At 44.9% G+C, this 20,122-nt stretch overlaps 1 protein-coding gene across 1 annotated transcript in view; it reads left to right on the top strand.

Moving 5' to 3' along the window:
• LOC147684185 (cytochrome P450 2J5-like) overlaps positions 1 to 20,122 on the top strand; it is a 315,668-nt gene that overhangs the window by 166,649 nt on the left and 128,897 nt on the right. The window contains exon 6 of the mRNA XM_086944598.1: positions 5,368 to 5,509. Coding sequence (XP_086800724.1) covers positions 5,368 to 5,509 — 142 coding nt within the window. The remainder of the gene's footprint in view (positions 1 to 5,367; positions 5,510 to 20,122) is intronic.

Genomic DNA, 20,122 nt, shown 5'->3' with positions numbered 1-20,122 from the left:
TGAACTACTCAAACCTCAAATTAAAGAAGGACCTCCTATCAAATACAAGGGAACAATTCCATGCTTAAACTGTCATAACTGTGGAAACATCATGAAAGGTGATCATATACCCCACGTACAAAATGGTAAAATGGTAAAACTCAAAGTAAATGGAACATGTGGCTCCACCAACATCATTTATCTTTTAACCTGTCCGTGTAATAAGCAATATGTGGGTCAAACAGAGAGGAAACTAAAAATAAGACTTAATGAGCATAAAAGCAACATCAGAACCCAAATGATAAAATCTTCAGTAGCAACTCACTTTATGGAAGCGCAACATCAAATTGATGACTTGAAAGCGTGCATCTTGGAACAAGTGCACAAAGTATCAGGAAGAGATAACAGGAAAACTTTGATTAAAGAGAAAATCACTGGATTTATTTCTTGCAAACCATGAAACCTAAAGGGTTAAATGACCGGATTGAACTGGCTTGTTATTTGTGAATATATTATTGAATATAACTATATCTGACATGTTTAGAGGGTGGAAAAGTTGTAAATTCGTGAAATGTCGTAGTTATTAGCACACTGTGCCTTTAAGAGCAGGTTAAATGCATTCAGAGCTTCTGTTTCTTTTAAATACACGAACAACCCGCGCGCGTCACGAGCACAACGTCCAGCATGCTTAGCGTGTAGTAACGATCCAACACGGTAAGCGTCTCTCTCCACGGAGGGTTTAATATACTATTTAGAGAGCAATTGTCTCTGGTATTAAGTTATTAGACAGTGACATCAACGTTGTGAAAGAAAAGCTATAACTGAAAACACGCAATGCGAGTAGGTTTTTAACCCCTTGCGTGCGGGGCATATTTTCCGCCTGTGCTGACTCCGCCTTGCGCGGGCTGAGTCATGACGGAACGGTTCCGTCATCAGCACAGCTCAGCCAATGCTGATAACGGAACTGTTCTGTCATCAGCACGCAAGGGGTTAAACAGATAGTCAAACATGCATGTTATGTTTTTTGCAAAAAAGGCACACCGACTTAATTGTAATATACTACTTGTTATATAAAGGAACACATAGAGCGTATGCATGTATTTTTTTAAAAATTTTGAACGTCGAGTTAAACATTTGAGTAGAAACAATGACACTGATACGTATCGCATGTGCTTTCAACAGTGGCAAGAGAACAGTTGAATAATGAAATGTATTATCGTTTTTTCAGATAGATTGATCCCTTGACAAAGGCGAAACCCGCCGAAATGCATTGGGAATAATGAAATATTTATCGTATTGGATTGTTTAAGCAATGTTTTTTGAAACGAAATAATGGATATGATATAAGATGTGAATGCAACATCTAAAGCAAACATGGAATCATTTGAATAAATATCCAACTATCAACTAAGTGACACTTGTCATCTCCACACGTTGCTGTTGGCGATATTGGTGCTGTTCCTGGGGTTGATCCTGATAACCCCCATATTCCTCCACAGAATCCTCTTCCTGGTACTTGACCTGCAATTGCGAAGGGCTACTGGTAATTCCATACTCATCATCTTCCTCTTCTGAATCTTCCTCTTCCAGCAGGTGAGACGGCAACAATGGGGAGACCTTGCTCGGAGATGTAACCTCTGGTGTTATAGGTTTTTTCTGAGGCACCAACCTTTTTTCTGGTCGTCGACGAGATTCCCTTCGTCGTCGTCGACCAAGTCATCGTCGTCGACGCCACCGTCGACGTTTTAGTCACCGTCGACGCTGTCCTCGTCAACGTCGTCGTCAACGCTGCCGTTGCCACTGCCGTCGTCGACACAGTCCTCGTCGAGGACGCCGTAGCCGATGCCGCCGTTGGCGCGATCGTCGACGCTACCGTCGACCGTCAACGGTGAAATCGTCGACGCTGTTTTATCACCAACTTTAACATTATGTTTCTTCGTCGACGACGGAGGTGTTTTTGTCGTCGTCGATGATCCCTTTTTTGTTGACGGTCCCGCCGACGGTGCTGAAACAGTACCCTTCTCCTCAGAAGGCGTAGAAGAAGACCGTTTGATGGTAATCTTGATTTTCTGAGGTGATTGTGGTGGATCAGAGGCGGATTTCACTAGTTTCACCTCACCAGTCGAACCCTTCTTCTCCTTAGCTGAGCCTGAAGGGGATTTTGAGGGACTGCGCCCTGAAGACCCTGGAGTGGTCTTTTTTGGGGCCTTCTCAGGTCTTTCCCCTGAGGAATGTGTCTGAGGAGATGTACTTCTCTTCTGAGATCTCTTAGACGCCACAGATTCCTCTTCACTCTCCCTTGAGAGGATCTCCTTCCTGGCCTTAACCTTCTGAAGCCAGATCAGTAGCCTTCCCTCACAATCTCTCACGGTCTTATTCGAAAAGGTACGACATACCTTACAATCTGCTGCCTTATGGTCTGGATAGAGGCAGTAGATGCAGTCCTTGTGAGGGTCATCTGTATAAAGCCTCTTCTTAGAGAAGGTGGAACAAGCTTTAGATAATCCTTTCTTCTCTTTGTCAGACATGGTAGATGAAAAACCTCAAATCCAAGTCAAAATACTGTAAAAGTAAAGAGTTTGAGTAGAGCTCAAAAGAGACTCCCTAGCACAACGTGCGGTAGAAAAATCTGAGGGGCAGAAGGTTCTCTCAGGAGTGTTCTAGAGGGTGAGGAGCTCTGATTGGTTCAGGGAAAAGTTTGGGCCTTTTTTACATAACAAAGGCTATGGGTTGCAAAAGGGAAATGGGCCTAGGCCTCTTTTCAGTTTGCTATACTACTAAGCACTGCTTTTTTATATACCGGAGACTCCCGTCTCGACGACAGGGAATGATTCAGGCATGTGAATCTATGAAAGTTCCAATACTGGAGTAATCTGTATTTCTACATTATAAAACCTGTCTGGAGTGTCCATCTGGTGTCTCAACTTGTATATATTCTATAGTTGGAGTCACCACCAGCAGTTCCTTGAGAGTATTGTGAACTATTGCCATGTCTGCTATGTGATGCAGAAGCACAACTGCCAAGTACTTTTCTACAGAAGTATCCGTAGTTGCGAATGCATTTTTTTTGCTAAACCGTCTAATTTAATCTTCTAAAATGAAACTCTGAATTCAATCCTCTTTTTTTCCTTTTTTATACTAACTTCAACTTCACACAGCGGTTCACTTTTCTGTTTAACCTATTCATCTTTTCTGTGATACTCAGTATGTCTACTCCTTCCTGTTCTTTTACTGCCTGGCTTACTCTCTGTTTTTTCTTAGATTGCGGTGCATCTTTCTCTTTATCAGAGTCCTCAGTCTCATTTTTTGCTTTGATTGAGGCTGTGCGGCACAAGAACCTAAAGTATAACACCCACAGAGGTGTACAATTCTGAGAAAATTCCAGGAAGCTCACGTTCACGATCTTAATCAGGTACAGCTGATAACTGGTGGGGCACTGCCAGTACTGCTGCTTCTCCTCAAATGTTCTTCAGAACTATTGAGCAAACTGCCTGAAAATTCCTTTTTAGTTTCATTCCTAAATAAAGACCCAGCACAGCTCCGAGCTTCTTCTGTATTTGTTTTGACAATCCTGGTTTCACCATTAATGAGATTGTGCCATGAGTTTTAGCATAGATACTCACAAAGATTGTTCCCCATGTGGTACAAAGTTATTCAGTTCTGAATGGGTGTTATCATACCAAGTAGAACAGAACACACATAATTTGCATTCCTTTGTTTATCCGGGGGTGTCATGTGAGGATAGACTATTTCTAGCTGGTTAGATTTACGAGGGGCTCAAAATGAAATCTCATCTTGCTTTGTTGCTCCTTCACCTGCAGTAACATTAGTAGCTTGTGGATTAATTGCCTGTTCTGGGGATGTGCTTGCAAGCCCAAGACCAAATGCCTCCATAGCAGTTGAATGTAAGACAAAGTGTCAAAGTCGCCTATATATAGATGGCCACTAACTGGTTTAATAAGTGTCTAACTTCTAAATCCGTTGGATTTATAGAGTCGGGATATGATGTATTCCCAGAGAACACAGTCAGGCAGCCCATTCATTACTCAAGGCGCCCTTTCTTACAATCTCTCCTACATAGGGTAGTTGTCCGCCATGCCATGCTTACAGGACTTCTAAGTCATGTGAGGGTTTATAATTAGCATGTATTTAAGCAGCTCTGTAGGTATGAAAAATTACTGTATTGGGATCTCAGGGATAAAACTCCATCCACAAGTAAAATATTTCAAAAGGGTATGCAGCATGTACATTTACAAAAACAGTTCCCGGACCCCTTGTGTTAGGGAAAGCCCTAGCCAACAGGGCTTGTGTTTTTAGAGCCCTGAAATGTACTCCTATCGGAAGAGATTGCTATGCCAATGTAAATCATATTCAAAACCTGAATTCAAAACTGGAATCAAAATGAGGAATTACATTTCTTTTACATCAAGCATCTTACAAACCCACAGCAGACAGGTAGCATCTAGCTGAACTGAGGGAGGAAACCAATATTACAACAGATGTCCACTGCTAGTAATAATTGACAACATTTTATGTGTGTCTTTTTATTGTAGTATGCATTCACCTATCACCTACTACATCTCCACGCCCTGCTAGACAGGTTCCTATAATGTTATGCATCTCCCTTATCGTCTTATGCCTCCCCTTATGATATCACTCATGTTCCTCTCATCTTAACATCTCCTTAGTATATCATACATCTCCTTATCATGTTATGCAACCTCCTTTCAACGTAGGTATCTCCCTGTCATGTTCTACATCTACCAATCATATTAGAGAAATTCCTTCCTCCACCCCCAGTATTAATGTGGGGGCGATATGTTCTTCTTTGCTCCCTAGCCTGGGATTTACGCCGACCCTAGGCTGTAGTAGATTTATGGCCCTTTCCAGGGTGCATTGGGGGGTGGGATGGACATTGGAAATGCCCACAAATGTACATCTTTGTGGAATTCCCAAAAACAAAGAAACCACCCTTTTGAAAGCCCCCTTTCCATCCCTTGAGTGGGATTAACAGCTGCGGAGAGCTCTGCACATGTGGTGCGTGTATCCGCTCCTGTAAATGGATTTACAGGAGCCTGGAATCCATTTGTTAATTCCTGACTCTGGCGCACTAACTCTATGCACTGCTGCAGCAACCTACATAGATGGTTCCTCATTGAGTACCTCTGTCGGTAGCAGTTCAGGTCCCTCTGGTACTGCTTGGAGGGAGTCGCTGTTACCGGCGCTGAAGTAAGTGTGCCAGCCTGATGCCAGGGTATTATGCAGTGTGAAGTCCTGGTTGTGGATGTCACACACAACCAGTAAGACAGTAGATTGCTGTTTGGCAATGCTGGTGCTCTATGTGACTTTGAACTAGCAACTTATTGAGTAAATCTCTTTCCTCTGCAGGCCAAAAATGATCCAAGCTCGACATTTGATGAGGCCAACCTGGCTCAAGTTGTGTTGGACTTGTTCTATGGAGGCTCAGACACAGCTTCTGTAACACTCCTGTGGGCTCTGCTTTATGTGGTAAAATATCCAGAAATACAAGGTGAGTTTGTGAATAAAGGAACATTCAAATATACCAATATAAATAATCTTTAAATTAAAAAAAGGTAAGAAACAGTACTCTGTGATTGCAGCTTTGAGATGGACGTGAGTACAACTATTGATGCTTGCGCCCATTATGTAGCAAACTGATAAAGAAATAGAATATTGATATTTGATGCACAAAGTACTGTAGTTAGAAACATGTTGACAAGAAAAATCAATCACAGAAAACCTCTAAAGCATTTTAAATAGCATGTCACAGGACATTTCACACCCCAACAGGTGCTGCCAAGCAAGGCGACATTCTAGAATACATATTTATTGGTGATAGAGATGCTGGACTGGGTAAAGTAAATAGCTGTTTTTCACTTCACTGGATGGCCCCTTTTAAGGAATATTTTATTAGAGGGATTTATTTAATTTTTATTTATGCTTTTATTTTTTACATCAACAAACACATGCAAATATTTGCATAATAGCTGACATTTCCTAAAAGACCAACACAATATCGCCCTGTACAGAATGTTACATTCTGGTGTAAGTCTCTTTAACACTTGAGTGATACATATATATTTCATTACTCCTTATGGGCTAGTTCCTCCTCAGACTGCAACAGGTACTGTAGAATTGGTGACCAGATATATTTTGACCTGCACTCAGGGACAATCCCATGCTACATGCATAAAGTAATTTGCTAATACTTATACAAATATTTTCCAGTGAGATAGCAGTCAGGGGTACTATGACAATATTGAAGTTTCGACATTATACAGAACCTGACCCAAAAAACCTGCTTATATGTTGTTTTAGTTTTATGTTGTATATGTATTATATGATGGGATTTGTACGTTATTCACATTAATGTCACTGTTGTGATTCCTGTGTGAATTGAATAATAAGAAAATAATGTTTTTTAAATGTATCAAATTTTCAAAAAAACATTCAAAGAAGCTTTATTTAAAAAATACAAAATGAAGACAAAATAAATGAACAATTCAGTTTGTGCATCATAGCAATTGGTTTGTGTGATCTTGTTGTTATTGGATGATTGGAGATCAGTATTGGCATTTCTCTTGTTGTTTAACATTCATAAAGTATGCATCTGTTGTTCTGCATTAGTTACGTCTTAAATCTTGTCTGAAGCCCTAATTATGCAGGGGTGTGTGGTATGTTCTGTGGAAGTGTCTACAGCGAATTACGTTGAGCCTACTGCTTGCTAGTAACTTCCCTGTTTGAGAGTAACCATATTCCCCATATTTCATCTGTAACAGGATGTCTAGGTCTTTGTCCCATTTGTTTCTGGTTTGCGGTGTAGTATTTGGGCTGACTCTCTGCCTCTCTCAGTACAATATTGTTACTAGTCGCTGGGGTTCTTACTGGCAATTACTAAAAGTGGTTTGAAACTTGGGTGGTTCTAGAGGAAGTCTGGAGTTCCTTGGTTGCTCTCTCGCCTGTGCCGGTGGTACAGATATACATCTAATAAAGGTCAAGGCAACATTTAACTTAATTTTGTTGGTTGTGATGAAGGTGGATCAATGACACAATATCGAGGACAAAGATATTGTGCAAACAGAATATCGTGTCAGAAATATGAAGGGTCAAAATTTTGAGAAGGTAAGTGCAAATAGGTGAGCATGGATTTACGGTTGCTACCTCTAAATCTACGTACCTTGACGATATATCGTCAATGTGCATATATTTGGAGTAAGGTAGAGTAAAATTTGGCTTACCTTTAGAAACTTACGTTCACATTGTTGTCCTCGATATTCTTGGCAAAATATATAGTCCACATGATATTTTGGACTCAATATTTTGTCTGGACACTGATGAAGTTACCTTCATCATAAAGATCTTGCCACATATTTGTTGTTTGACTGCCTTATCGTCACTCATTCATAGTAAAGATCTGGCTGTGAACAAGTGGGGATATATTTCAGTGCACAATCTCCATTCCCACCTTATTTCTGAGTGTTTTCCAATAGTGCACCGTGCTGTACTGATTTCATTTGTTTTAGGATGGATAGGCATACTATGTGCAGATGCAGGAAGTGCGGGGTGCACAACAGCCATATCAACCGCTAGCGAGCCATACAACGTTGGGGGTGAAACGAGAAGTAAGCAAACTGCACTTGTGTGCACACACTATGGTTTCATGTCTGGGACTGCAAAGCCTTCCATCCGGTACAGCTTAGTGTGTTCCAGGATAGTCTGGGTGGATTGCCTGCCCACATCAGCTTGGTCAGTAGTGTCTAGTCAGCGGATCGGAATATTGGCAAAACAGTATGAGAACTTGGGGGTAATAGCCGTTTTGGGGATGCCAGCAGTGCAAATAGGATTGGTGAGAGAGCAGCCTTACCTTGTGCCTACGCATTTACAATTGCTTGGGTAGTTTGACCATTAATAAAGATCCTGGTAGGGAGGAGCCAAGCTCGACATCGTGATGGCCGCACCGTAGCTCGGCTCCACCGGCCTCCCTGCCCAAACTCGTCTATCCTGCCGCCCATCCTGCCCAGAAACGATAGCATTTTACAGATGAAGGTCTGCTGACACTTACCACCCGCCCTGGTGGATCCGGCGTTCGGTGGTTCCGCAGCAGCGTCCTCTCGGGAAGTGCGGTCTCCGTGGGGTGGAGACCGGGGCCTTGCCTTCAGCGAGTGGCCGGCGAGACGTTGCCGGTGGTGGCCACGGGTGGAGGATGGAGGCCGGCCGGAAGAAGCCGCTGTGCGAAAAGGCCGGAGGCAACTGAACGCGCCTGGGACTACCGTCCGGTGTTCCAGAGGTGAGGTGCGGCAAGTTGTGTGTGGGGGGCGCCGTGTTAGTGTCCCCCCTTTGTTGCCTTGCCCGGCCATTCCGAAACCCATCGCTCGGTGGCGGAGAGTTGCTCCAGCGGAGCGGTGGCGCCAGCGGATCCCTCCTCTTTTGATGGTTCTCATTTCTGCATCGAGGGTGCTGTTTTGGTGTTTGAGGGGGATCCCGCGGGGGCCCTGCCTGTGAGCCCACCCCAGGAGTTTGTTCCGAAGGGACGGGGCTGAACGCTCAAAATGGCGGCTGAGGCCGTATGCCGTGGAACGCCCCTGGATGTCGATGCCGTACCTCTGCTCTGTCCTGGGGCCTGCACTGGAGGGCACGAACCCACGATTGGCGACGTCCTACGAGCGCTGCAGAATTGGCAAGTGACCTTGGCCCGAGAATCCTGTTTGCAAGACACTGTGGTGCCCGCCATTACTCCCAGGCCGTCCCTCAGAGACGCGGATGTGCCCGAGGTGGTTGCTGTTTGTTCCCCGCATTTTGGTGGGGGAAGCGATGTCTTGGTCTGCAGGCGGAAAGAGTTGCTGGAGATCTTTGACACGGGTGTACATGACTGCCGTGTACAATTTTTGTATTATCATCGGTGGATGAGATCTCATGGGTTGCTTCCAATGGCTATTCAGCGGCTGTTCCACGGCCCTTTATCACCACTTTGTTTTATGCCCGCTACTTCGAAATACATTGTGGCGATAGCTAAGAAAGCACTGGGGTGAGCCTGGTTCTTAATCTGGAGGACTGCTGCTCGGAGCACGGAGTTCTGGACTGCCTCAAATTGTGATAATTTGTCGAATCCTTAACATGTATGGCTACCTGAAAACTTGCTAGTTTCGTTTTGGGCTGCACTAATTGTTTGTATGGGCGGGGGTGGGGGCCGTGCGCCCTGTTACATGGTATCCTCCCCCCTGGTTTCCCCTTTTTCCCTTTTTATCTGTCCTCTTCCTTTTTCCCTATATTATCTTATTCTATATTTCGGGTTCATGTTTAGGGCGACAGGCACGCTGCCGGGGGGGTAGGCCATAGCCTTCTGCAGGGGTGCAGGTTGGGGTGGGTGGGAGTGGGTCTATTAGATAGTTATTTGTTTCTATGGCTCTTTTGTGTCCTTTTCTTGGGTCTCCATGTCTGTGCGTGATTCCCGCGGGGTGAGTGACTGGGGGGGGGGGGATTGGGTATTCCTACATAATAAGGTACTTTCAGGTTCTGCTTATCCTGACCTAACCGCCCCGCCCCTAAGAATGTTTGCTGTCTGGATTGTTGATGGCCAGTATCGCCGTGGGGCGGGTACAGTAACTTCGAGTCCCCCTTTTCCTTTCTTCTAGTTCCCTTTGATTTCTTTTATTTTTTGGGTTGGGTTGTATAGTGATTGCCATTTTATCCGTCTCTCTGATGGTTTTTACTGTGATGAGAGTGATGTTTTGTTTGTGCTTGGACACATGAGGTTACGGGTGGACACTACTGAAGAACACTTGCAAGGGCATCTATGGCCTGCACGCTTTGGACTTTTCTGATGACAGACTTACGGATTCCCTATTGAAATGTTGTTGGTTTTGTTCCCCGCCATGTGCGCCAGGATGCCTTTTATACAACCGATCCTTTAATCTCTTAATATAAAAATTAACCTTCTCTGATCCTGTGCTGAGTGGTTCCATTCAGTTAGCATTGCGGACTCGCAGCATTGTGTAGTATTGGGTAACCACTCCGTAATTTTTGTTGATGTTGGTGCTTTCCAGTTTGTTCTGTGTCCGGCCTCTGGGTGGTAGACCCGTATTTGTATGCAACCATCTACACAAATAAAGGTTTTCAAAAATTCAAAAAAAAAAAAAAAAAAAGATCCTGGTAGTAGGGAAGGTACATAGGAGGCTGATCCAGTTCACAACCGGGATTCCCTTCTGATTTAGTATGGTAAATAAATATTTCCAGCCAGGTGAACTGAATGCCTTGGTGGTATCTAGAAAAATAGCAGCCATATTTGTTTTAGATTTTATTTGATAGAGAACAGCGAATAGGGTTGATCTCCCTGGAACAAATTGCGCTTGCTCAGCCAGGACCAATTTCTGGAGCATTGGTAGGAGCTGATTAGCAATTACTTTCTGTAAGGCAAGGTTCTATAAGAATCACAATTCTCTGTGGCCTTTTCCGGTTTCAGTAATGTGATAAGTATTGCTTTGTTCAAGGAGACAGTAGCTTGCCTCTAAAAGAAATTAATTTTATCTCTCTCCCAACCAGGCTATGGCCATGTTCTCGAAGTATGAATTTATGTTTTCGGACTCAGATGGCCATCACAATCAGTGTAGCATTCTATAACAATTTTCAAGTTCCCCTATGATGTCTGCAGTGTTGGGCTTAGGGGTGTCATCTTTGCTTAGCCCCTAAGTGATGCTGTTAGTTGCTGAGGGCTTTTCAATTACGCTTGCTGGCGTATTTCTTGAGCATTTCCCAATTACCAAAAATGAGCACCCTTCTATATTTTCTATAATTTATTTTAAGAGTTTTATCTAGCGCTGGCCAAACCCGAGGGTATTGGAGCGCTTTACAACATACGTGACAGGAACTCACACAGTAATGCAGTAGTATCAAGGAAAAACCTACAGTAACAGGGTAGTCTACATAGTGGTTCATGGCGCTACAGAGGTTTGGGCGCGCTGTACAGCATTAAGTCAAGGAGGTCTGATGAAGTACTAGCATGGTGCATGTTGGCTCAAGCCAACCTCTTTTAGGGATGGGGGCGAGGAGGTGCCCGGTTGCTTGGTGGAGGTAGATTTCTTGATGTCAGAGAATCGGGCTGCTGCCAGGCTCCAGCTAGTGAGCTCCGGTAGCAGCGAACCATACGGAAGCGAACGATTGAGAAAGATGTCTTTGAGCTGCATTTTACATTTTGTGAAGGATGGGGTAGTTGTGATGTGGACTGGGATGGAATTCCAGATTTTGGGCTCACTTCCAGAAAAGGAGCGGGCTGCGGTTTTTTGTTTAGGGGTTTTCGGCGGGATGAAAAGCGTATTGGAGGGATGTACGTTATTACCACGCACACTTTTACAACGCGTTCCATTACAACGCGGTTGTAACAACGCAAGTCGTTACAACGACTTGCGTTGGGGGGGGCGCAAATTAAAAAAATTTAATTTACTATTCCAACACCAGTCCCCGTGGATAGTAGGGAAGGTGTTGGGATAGTAAATTAAATGATTTACTATCCTTGAGCGCCCCCCAGCGCAATTTGTTGTAACAACTTTCGTTGTTATGACCGCGTGGTAATGGTACGGCGTTGTAACGCTTGCGTTGTAAACGTTGCATACCGTATTGGAGCTCTTGAGGGTCCTTGTCTGGCCGGCCTTCTTCAGTTTGGAGGCCAAGTAGGCGGGTTTCCCTGTGTGCAGGGCTTTGTGTGTGAGGCAATCAGTTCTGAAGTTGGCACACATTTCGACTGGGAGCCATTTTAGCTCTTTGAGTGCGGGTGATATGCGATATATAGGTAACCTATAGGTAACCTCCCACTCAGTTAGCTCATTGGATTTGGAGATTTTATCTCAATTTCATACATTGTAGCTTTTTTGGAACTGCAGTGCTTAGTGTGGACTAGCAAAGAGTTACATTTTCCCCCTGTAAGTAATGTGCAGGTGAGTTGTATATAGCAGGGCACAATGGATTTTCAACTGCTTTAGCTTCTTTTTTTACCCCTGTGTAGGCACGCCATGCTTCCTGCATCGCAATTGTAAAATAGGAGTAAATAGAAACAATGATGCCTTGATAGTTTAGATCTTTTTCCTCTCTTGCAAGTGTAAGGGCAGCATCCCCATCTCTATCATTTAGGAGTCTTGCTGTTATCAATTTTGCAGGTGTGCCCGGTGGAGGCTAAGTGGCCAGTGATCTTTATGCTCTCTCAAAGATAGCTTGGAGAACTTATCTGCCTCAAATAGGGAGTTTTGCATGTTTTCCACAAAGGTCTCTAATTTGCCGAAGTCCTGAGACTCAGGGATGAAAATGATGGTAAAGTAATTGCCTCTTGAGCTGGCCTCCAAGTCCTTATTTTTTGCCTGTATGAGGCCAGAACTTTGTCCATCTGTAACCATTTCTTCTTTATAGTTTGATGTTCATCCTCAGCATCAAAGATTCTTTGTACCGCAGATTTGATGCAACCTTCATTCTTGTCAATTTTCTTGAGCTATTATGTCAGTTCACTGGTTTAGTGCATATATTTTATATTCTCTAGAGAAAAGTCTTTGCTGCACACTCCTGACAAGTGTTTTAGGCCCAGATGTACGACCATTTTTGCATGCGCAAACATGTTTGTGAATCTATTTGTGCATGCAAAAACAGCATGGGTAATGTACAAACCCTAGTGTGCGAGTCGCAATTTTTTGCGACTCGCAAAATAGGGTTTTGCAAATCGCCATTAGGAAGGGGCATTCCTTTCCTGATAGCGAGCGCAACCCTATGTAAGAATGTTTTGTGTCCCCAATTGTGGGTGCAAAACACTCACAAATTACCACCCTCTTCAAGAGGGTTGTAATGCACTTTCCCTTTGCAAATGCAGGGGAAAATATTTTTTAAGGGCAGGCCTGCCTTTAAAAAATGTAACAAAAACGCTTCAATGTTTTCTTAAAATGCATCCAGTTTTCCTTTAATAAAAACGGACTGCATTAAAAAGAAAACTGCTTAATTTAAAAGCAGTCCCAGACATGGTGGTCCGCTGAGCCCAGCAGGCCACCATACCTGGGAGGGACTGCCATTCTCAATGGGGTCGCAAATTGCGAGAGGCTCATTAATATTCATGAGCTTCTCAATTTGCAACCCCATAGGGAATCGCTAACAGTGTAAAATACATACACTGTTGTACATTGGAAATAGTGCCTCGCAAATTGCGAGTCACAAAAATTTCGCAATTTGCGACACGCTATTTCCACTGTCATACATCTAGCCCTTAATGTCTTGATCTACCGCTTTTGACTCCAGCTGCATTATGGTATTGTTCCAATGTGCCTCTTCCACGGTTGATTGTCTGCTCACACGTTTAGTTTCATATAGTTAGTATGTGTTTTATTGCTTATTTTTTCCACTGCAAGTCATTTTTTATTGTATTGAAATATTAAAGTGTCCATTACAATAATTAAGAACATGAGCTGCGATACGTAAAGAATTAAACTAATGCTAGATGTGTTAAAACATTCATAAAATATTTTTCCTGTTTACATTTTCAAAAGGTGGTGGTATGGAAGATCTAAAAATGTACGCAAGTTTCCCAATGAATTGCCTTTCATTTGTAGAAAAACAGTACATAATGGCTTCCCTAATGGTCCTGCAATTAGCAATAATGAATCCAGGCTTCAAATATTTTTCAGCATACTGACAAATGATAAATTCATCCTTTTAATCACAGAGGCAACACGTCTTCAAAGCCTTCGAATTAATATATTGATTATTAGCGGGCAAAAGGATTAGTTACTTACCTGTAATCCTAGTTCTCTTCCAGGGGTATACTCATTAAAGTCATAAGCACTGAATTATCTCCGCCCATGAGCGGGGACCCGGAACACATAAACAAAATACATATATATGTGTAAATATAACCAAAAGTACAAAGTACTAAGTAATTATACACATATACATGTATAATAACCAACATATGCAGCCTAACCTTAACACATAGGCTAATCAAACCAAACCTTACACGTTCTGAAGCATGAAAATATGCTGTATATAAATGCAATAAACAGGCATGAGCCTAAAATGCATTTCATAGCCATGAAAAACCTTTTATTTTCATCAAAGAACCTGTAGTAAACAGTTATTAGCCTAAAAGGGCTGCATATGAAAAAATGTCTGTGTACAGAAAATCAGACTGGCACCCTGCCTTTAAGGCCCCAGAGAATCTGCACACTTTGCCTTTAAGGCCTCCAGGAGAACTCTGTTCCCATCATGCCCCACAGGTGACAGTTAGGTCAGTTCTTTTGTACGGTACAGTAAACTTTAGCAGGAATCTGCACTTAAACATATTGAAAACTTTAAACCTTAATGCTACTGCTCGCCCGGGGAGGCGGGAGGGTGCTTATGACTTTAATGAGTATACCCCTGGAAGAGAACTAGGATTACAGGTAAGTAACTAATCCTTCTCTTCCAGGGGATACTCATTAATAGTCATAAGCACTGAATAGAGTAGCAAGCTCATACCCACAGAAGCGGGCGAACAGATAAAAGCATAGTCATACTTTAAAATCACAGTGTTTAACTAGTAGTAGCAAACAGATTTCTGAGTGATGCTTGTCCCACTTGTGCATCAGTCTGAGCATCAGAATCTAAACAGTAATGGCGTGTAAACGTATGCACTGAACGCCAAGTAGCTGCTTTACATATCTCTGACATAGCCACATTTCTAAGGAGAGCTGTAGTAGAAGCTTTTCCCCTCGTAGAATGAGCCCTAGGTCTACCTGGTAAAGACTTGTGGGCTAGCTGATAAGCCAGTAAGATGCATGACACTATCCACCTAGAAATGGATCTCTTGGATGCTGCCAACCCAGTATTTGTAGGACCATAGTTCACAAACAGACGGTCCGTCTGTCTCGAAGACTTAGTCTTATCTAAGTAAAATTTCAAAACCCTTTTTAGATCCAATGAATGTAAAGTCCGCTCTGCCGGACTTGAAGGGTTCGGAAAGAAAGTAGGCAATGTTATGGATTGGTTAATATGAAAATCCGACACCACCTTAGGTAGGAAAGCAGGATGAGTCCTGAGCACCACTCTGTTTCCATGAAAAACTGTGTATGGTTCATTGCAACACAAAGCCTGGATTTCGCTCACTCTACGAGCAGAAGTGATGGCCACCAGGAACGCTACTTTCCACGTCAGGTGTTGCAAAGAAGCTTTATGTATCGGCTCAAATGGGGGACCCATTAATTTAGTCAATACCACATTAAGCTCCCAAGGTGGAGACGGAGACCTGACTGGAGGATAAACCTTCCTTAATCCCTCTAGAAAATCCTTCACAACAGGCATTCGAAAGAAAGATATCTGTGTTGGCGATTTTCTGTAAGCAGTTATTGCAGCAAGATGGACTTTGATGGAATTACACTGCAAACCAGATTCAGCAAGGTAAAGAAGATAAGGCAAGACCACCTGCTCTTGACCATGAATAGGGTCCAGACCCTTACTCTGACACCAAAGGTAAAAGCGTTTCCACTTAAATCCGTAGGATTGTCTCGTAGAAGGCCGCTTTGCTTCCTTAAGGATGTTCATACACTCCGGATTCAGCTGTAAGTGCCCGTACTGGATGACTTCAGGAGCCATGCTGCCAAGCGCAGGGAGGGCAGATTGGGATGAAACACTTGCCCCTTCTGCTTGGACAGAAGATCCGGGCGACACGGCAATCTCCTGTGCGGTGTTATTGACAACTGGAGGAGATCTGGGAACCACCACTGGCGTGGCCACTCTGGGCAAATCAGTATCATTCTGGAGTGAGTCTTGTACAGCCGATTGATCACTGCTGGTATCAACGGTGTCGGTGGGAAGGCGTACAGCAAATTTTGACACCAGTCTATCAAAAGGGCATTCCCTTGAGACCCTTTCTGGTAGAACCTGGACGCGAAGACGGGGCATTTTGCGTTTGCCGCGTCTGCGAACAGATCTATGTCTGGTGTTCCCCAATCCTGGAAAATGCTGTGCGCGACGTCTTCGTTGAGAACCCAGTCGTGCGCTTCGACGAAGTCTCTGCTGAGGTCGTCCGCTTGTGTGTTGAGACTCCCCGGCAGGTGAATTGCTGTTATGGACAGGTCTCGCGCCAGTAACCAATGCCAGATGGTCTGGGCTTCTATGGAAAGAGTCCTGGATCTGGTACCCCCCTGTTTGTTTAAGTAATACATTGTAGTTGTATTGTCCGTTTGTACCAGGAGGGACCGAGTCTGTAGCGATGGCGCCAGGGACTTGAGAGCAAGATGGACCGCTCTGAGCTCGAGAAGATTGATGTGATATCCTTTCTCGAAGTCTGACCATTGCCCTTGTACCTGCAGAGGGCCCATATGCGCCCCCCAGCCTTGGAGAGAAGCATCTGTTATCAGAGTCTGCTTTGGTGGGTCCTGATGAAAAGGGACTCCCTTCATCACGTGTACCTTCTTCATCCACCACCGGATGGAATCTTTTGCAGACTGTTGGAGATAAATCCGGTCCTCCCAGCATCCCGTCCTCTGTTGCCATTGATCTTCCAGACACTGTTGTAGAGGACGCATCTGCAAACGTGCGTTTGGCACGATGAAAATGCACGACGCCATTGAGCCCAGGAGAGAGGATACTTGCCGAACTGTCGGACGTGCAGATTGAAGGAGAAGCAGACACTTCGCTCTGATGGATGACCACCTCTCCTCCGAAGGACACACGTTTTCTACTTCTGTATCCAGCTGAGCACCCAGGTAGTGGATCTTCTGGGTGGGATTCATTATCGACTTCTTGTAGTTGACTTGCAGACCCAACTTGTACATGAGCTGAAGACAAATCGAAAGATGTTCTTCTAGAAGCGATGGGGATGAACTCTTCAGAAGCCAGTCGTCTAAGTACGGATATATGAATATCCGACTCTTCCGAAGACAAGCCGCCACTACAGCCATACATTTTGAAAATGTTCTGGGGGCTGATCTCAGGCCAAAAGGGAGCACTGCGTACTGATAATGACGAGCCGCCACTTGAAACCTGAGAAATTTGCGATGTTTTCTGGATACCTGAATATGAAAATACGCGTCCTTTAGATCGATGGAGCACATCCAATCCCCTTGGTGTAATTGAGGGAAGATCTGGTGAAGAGCCAGCATTCGGAATCTCTCCTTCCGAATGAATTTGTTCAGTCGCCTCAAATCCAGAATGGGTCTGAACTCTGTGACTGGACCTTTTTTCTGCACAAGAAAGAATCGAGAGTACAGGCCTTGACCTCTCTGCTGGAAAGGGACTGGTTCTATGGCCTTCTTCTTCAGGAGAACCTTCGCCTCCTGTTGCAAGCGCTTTATATTCCACTGCACCATCTTTAGAGGGCGCATGCCAGTGGGTGCCTTCTTGAACCTCAAAAGGTACCCGTTCTGAACGACATCCAACACCCATCTGTCCTTCGTGATCTTTTTCCACTCGTCCAGATAACGCACAATACTTCCTCCAACCGGAGTGGGACACGGTTGTAGAGGAAGCATCCGTTCATTGTTTCTGAGGCTGCTTGGCAGCTGATGACTGCTGCCTATTTCCATTGCCTCTGCCTCGTCCAGGCCGCCTCTGCTGGAATTGCGATCTTTGTTGATTCTGGCCTTGATTTTGCGAAGACCAATTCGTTTGTTGACTCCTTTGCTGAAAAGATCTCTTGTCATAGGGACGAAAAGTACCCCGACGTTTAAATTCTTTTTTCTTCTCAAGGCCCACGGCCTTAAGAGTGTCCAACTCCACCTTCATCTTAGACATCTCGTCATCTGCATGGGATCCAAACAGAGTTGATCCATTAAAAGGTAAATTGACCATTTTCCTCTGTGCCTCCGGCTTCAGTCCCGTAAGGCGAAGCCAGGCTGTACGTCTTGCGCAAACACCATGTGCATAGCCATGAGCCGACAAGTCCGCAGCATCAGCCGCCGCGCTAATGCTCTGGTTAGCCACCAAACCACCTTCCTCCACTATTTCCAGGAAGTCCTTCTGATCCTCTTTAGGGAGTTTATCTGCAAAACGAGCCACTGAGTCCCAGAGCAGACGGTCATAGCGGCCCAATAGAGCAGACGCACTGGCCACTCGCATGACCGATCCTGAGGTATTGCACATCCTTCGCCCCAGGGAATCCATACTCTTACTGTCCTTTTCAGGTGGAGCAGAAGAGGTAGATGCTGCCGAATGCGCCTTTCTGACTGCCGCTACAATCAGGGAGTCTGGTGGTGGGTCAGACCGCAAAAACATTGGGTCTTCCTCTGGAGCCTTGTATTTTTTCGCAATCCTAGAAGGACCTGAGCCCACCGTGGCCGGAGTTAGAAATGTCCTCATTGCTGGTTCAATCAATCCGGGCACTAACGGTAGGAGAGGCCTGCCAGTCGTCTTGTGATGTAAGGTTTCGAAGATGACTGAGGTTGCTATCTGGGGAACTGCCATTTTGATGCTGAATTTACTCGCTCCACGACATAACACATCATTAAATGTGCTTAGATCGTCTACTGGAGACACCCTGGAAGGAGGAGTAGAAGATATAGTCGGAGAATAGTCCCTATACGAAGATCTTGACGAGGACGAAGATGATGTAGAAGATGGAGTAGGAGTTCTACGTCTTCTTTGAGGAGTTGCCGATCGTTGCCTCCTACGCTCCCTTGAACGAGATTTCTCTCTAACTAAGGATCTTGAGCGTGATCTTCTATGCAGTTCCCTCCGAGGGACTGGAGTTCTCTCCCCCATTATCGGACGCATCTTCCAGTGCCTTAAACTTTCCAACCACCTCGGTGACAAGTTAATAGGCCGCTCTGTATGCTCAGGTGAAGCTTCAGGTGACACCTGCACAATATTCAGCTCTGCGGAGGACTTTGAAGCTCTCGACGCTGCACTGTGTTCAGAGACCAATGAACCAGACGGGGTCCGCTGTCTGGGCACCAACTGTCTGTCATCTGGCACCTGCCCTGAGGACGAGCCCGAATGAGCCACCACAGAAGAGTCCTGGTGCACTATCCCTTGCCCCGCTGCAGATCCGTGGTCTTGTTGATCATGCGGGGAACCTTCCACTCCAGGTTCGGGACTTATTTCTGACCTCGACAAAGACCTAATTGAGGTCCGAGAGGCTGGTCTTGATAGTCTCGACTCCGACCTATGCACAGGTGGGGGAGACCTAGACACTCCATGCTTCGAGCCCGAAGCATGCTTCGACGTCGACTTACGTCGCGATGGAGACCTTGACCTTCTCTTTTTAGGTCTCGACGTCGAATCCCTCGACGTCATCTCTCTCGACGTCGATCTTTTCCTCGACGACGTATGTCTCCCTCTCGACGTCGACCGATGACTCTTCCTCGACGTCGACCCTTTATCCTTCGACGTCGACCCTTTATCCTTCGACGTCGAACCTTTTTCCTTCGACGGCGAACCTTTTTCCTTCGACGTCGACACACGATCCTTCGACGTCGGACATCTCCTGTCCCTCGACGTCGACCTCATACGATCCTTCGACGTCGAGCGTTGCACTCCCGACGTCGTCCTCACTGCAATCGACACCAATTGCCTCGACGTCGACAAGGATCTCGACGGCGACTGCCTCACCGGCGATGTCCTCGACGTCGATGGAGCTCTCTTCGACGTCGACGGTGATCTTCTCGACGTCGAGCCCACCTTTTTTGACGGTGACGCTCCCTGGAGTCGATGCTTCTTAGTTCTACCTTCAGGAGACGCTGATCTTCGACGTTTGGGCTGAGAAGAAGGCCTGGCAGATGATAATAGGCCTTTAGAACTCTTCTCACCACGGTTTTCTCTCTCCAGAAGGCCCAGCAACCTCATTTTCTCTCTTTCCTTTAAAGTTCTATTTGAAAGATTGAGGCAGTGATAACATTCTTCCACCTTATGAGAAGCTGGAAGACACACCACACAAACAGAGTGTGGGTCAGTTTTCGACATCTTCTTCCCACAGGAAGGACATTTGTAAAATAAAGGTGGCATTCTGACTAAAAAACACCAACAGCTTAGTCAGGAAAGGGTAACAACCCACCACCAAAGATATATTTTGTCAAGAAAAGGCAAGAAAAACCAATTTCTGACAGAAAATACTTCAAAAGAGCAGAGCTCAAGTTCCAGGTTCCTCACAGAACAAGCCGGAAAAAAGAACTGACCTAACTGTCAC

The sequence above is a fragment of the Lissotriton vulgaris genome, chromosome 11 (assembly GCF_964263255.1).
Source record: "Lissotriton vulgaris chromosome 11, aLisVul1.2, whole genome shotgun sequence".
Lineage (NCBI taxonomy): Eukaryota > Metazoa > Chordata > Amphibia > Caudata > Salamandridae > Lissotriton > Lissotriton vulgaris.
The sequence above is the reverse complement of the archived record's forward strand: the minus strand, read 5'-3'. Positions and strand labels throughout refer to the sequence as shown.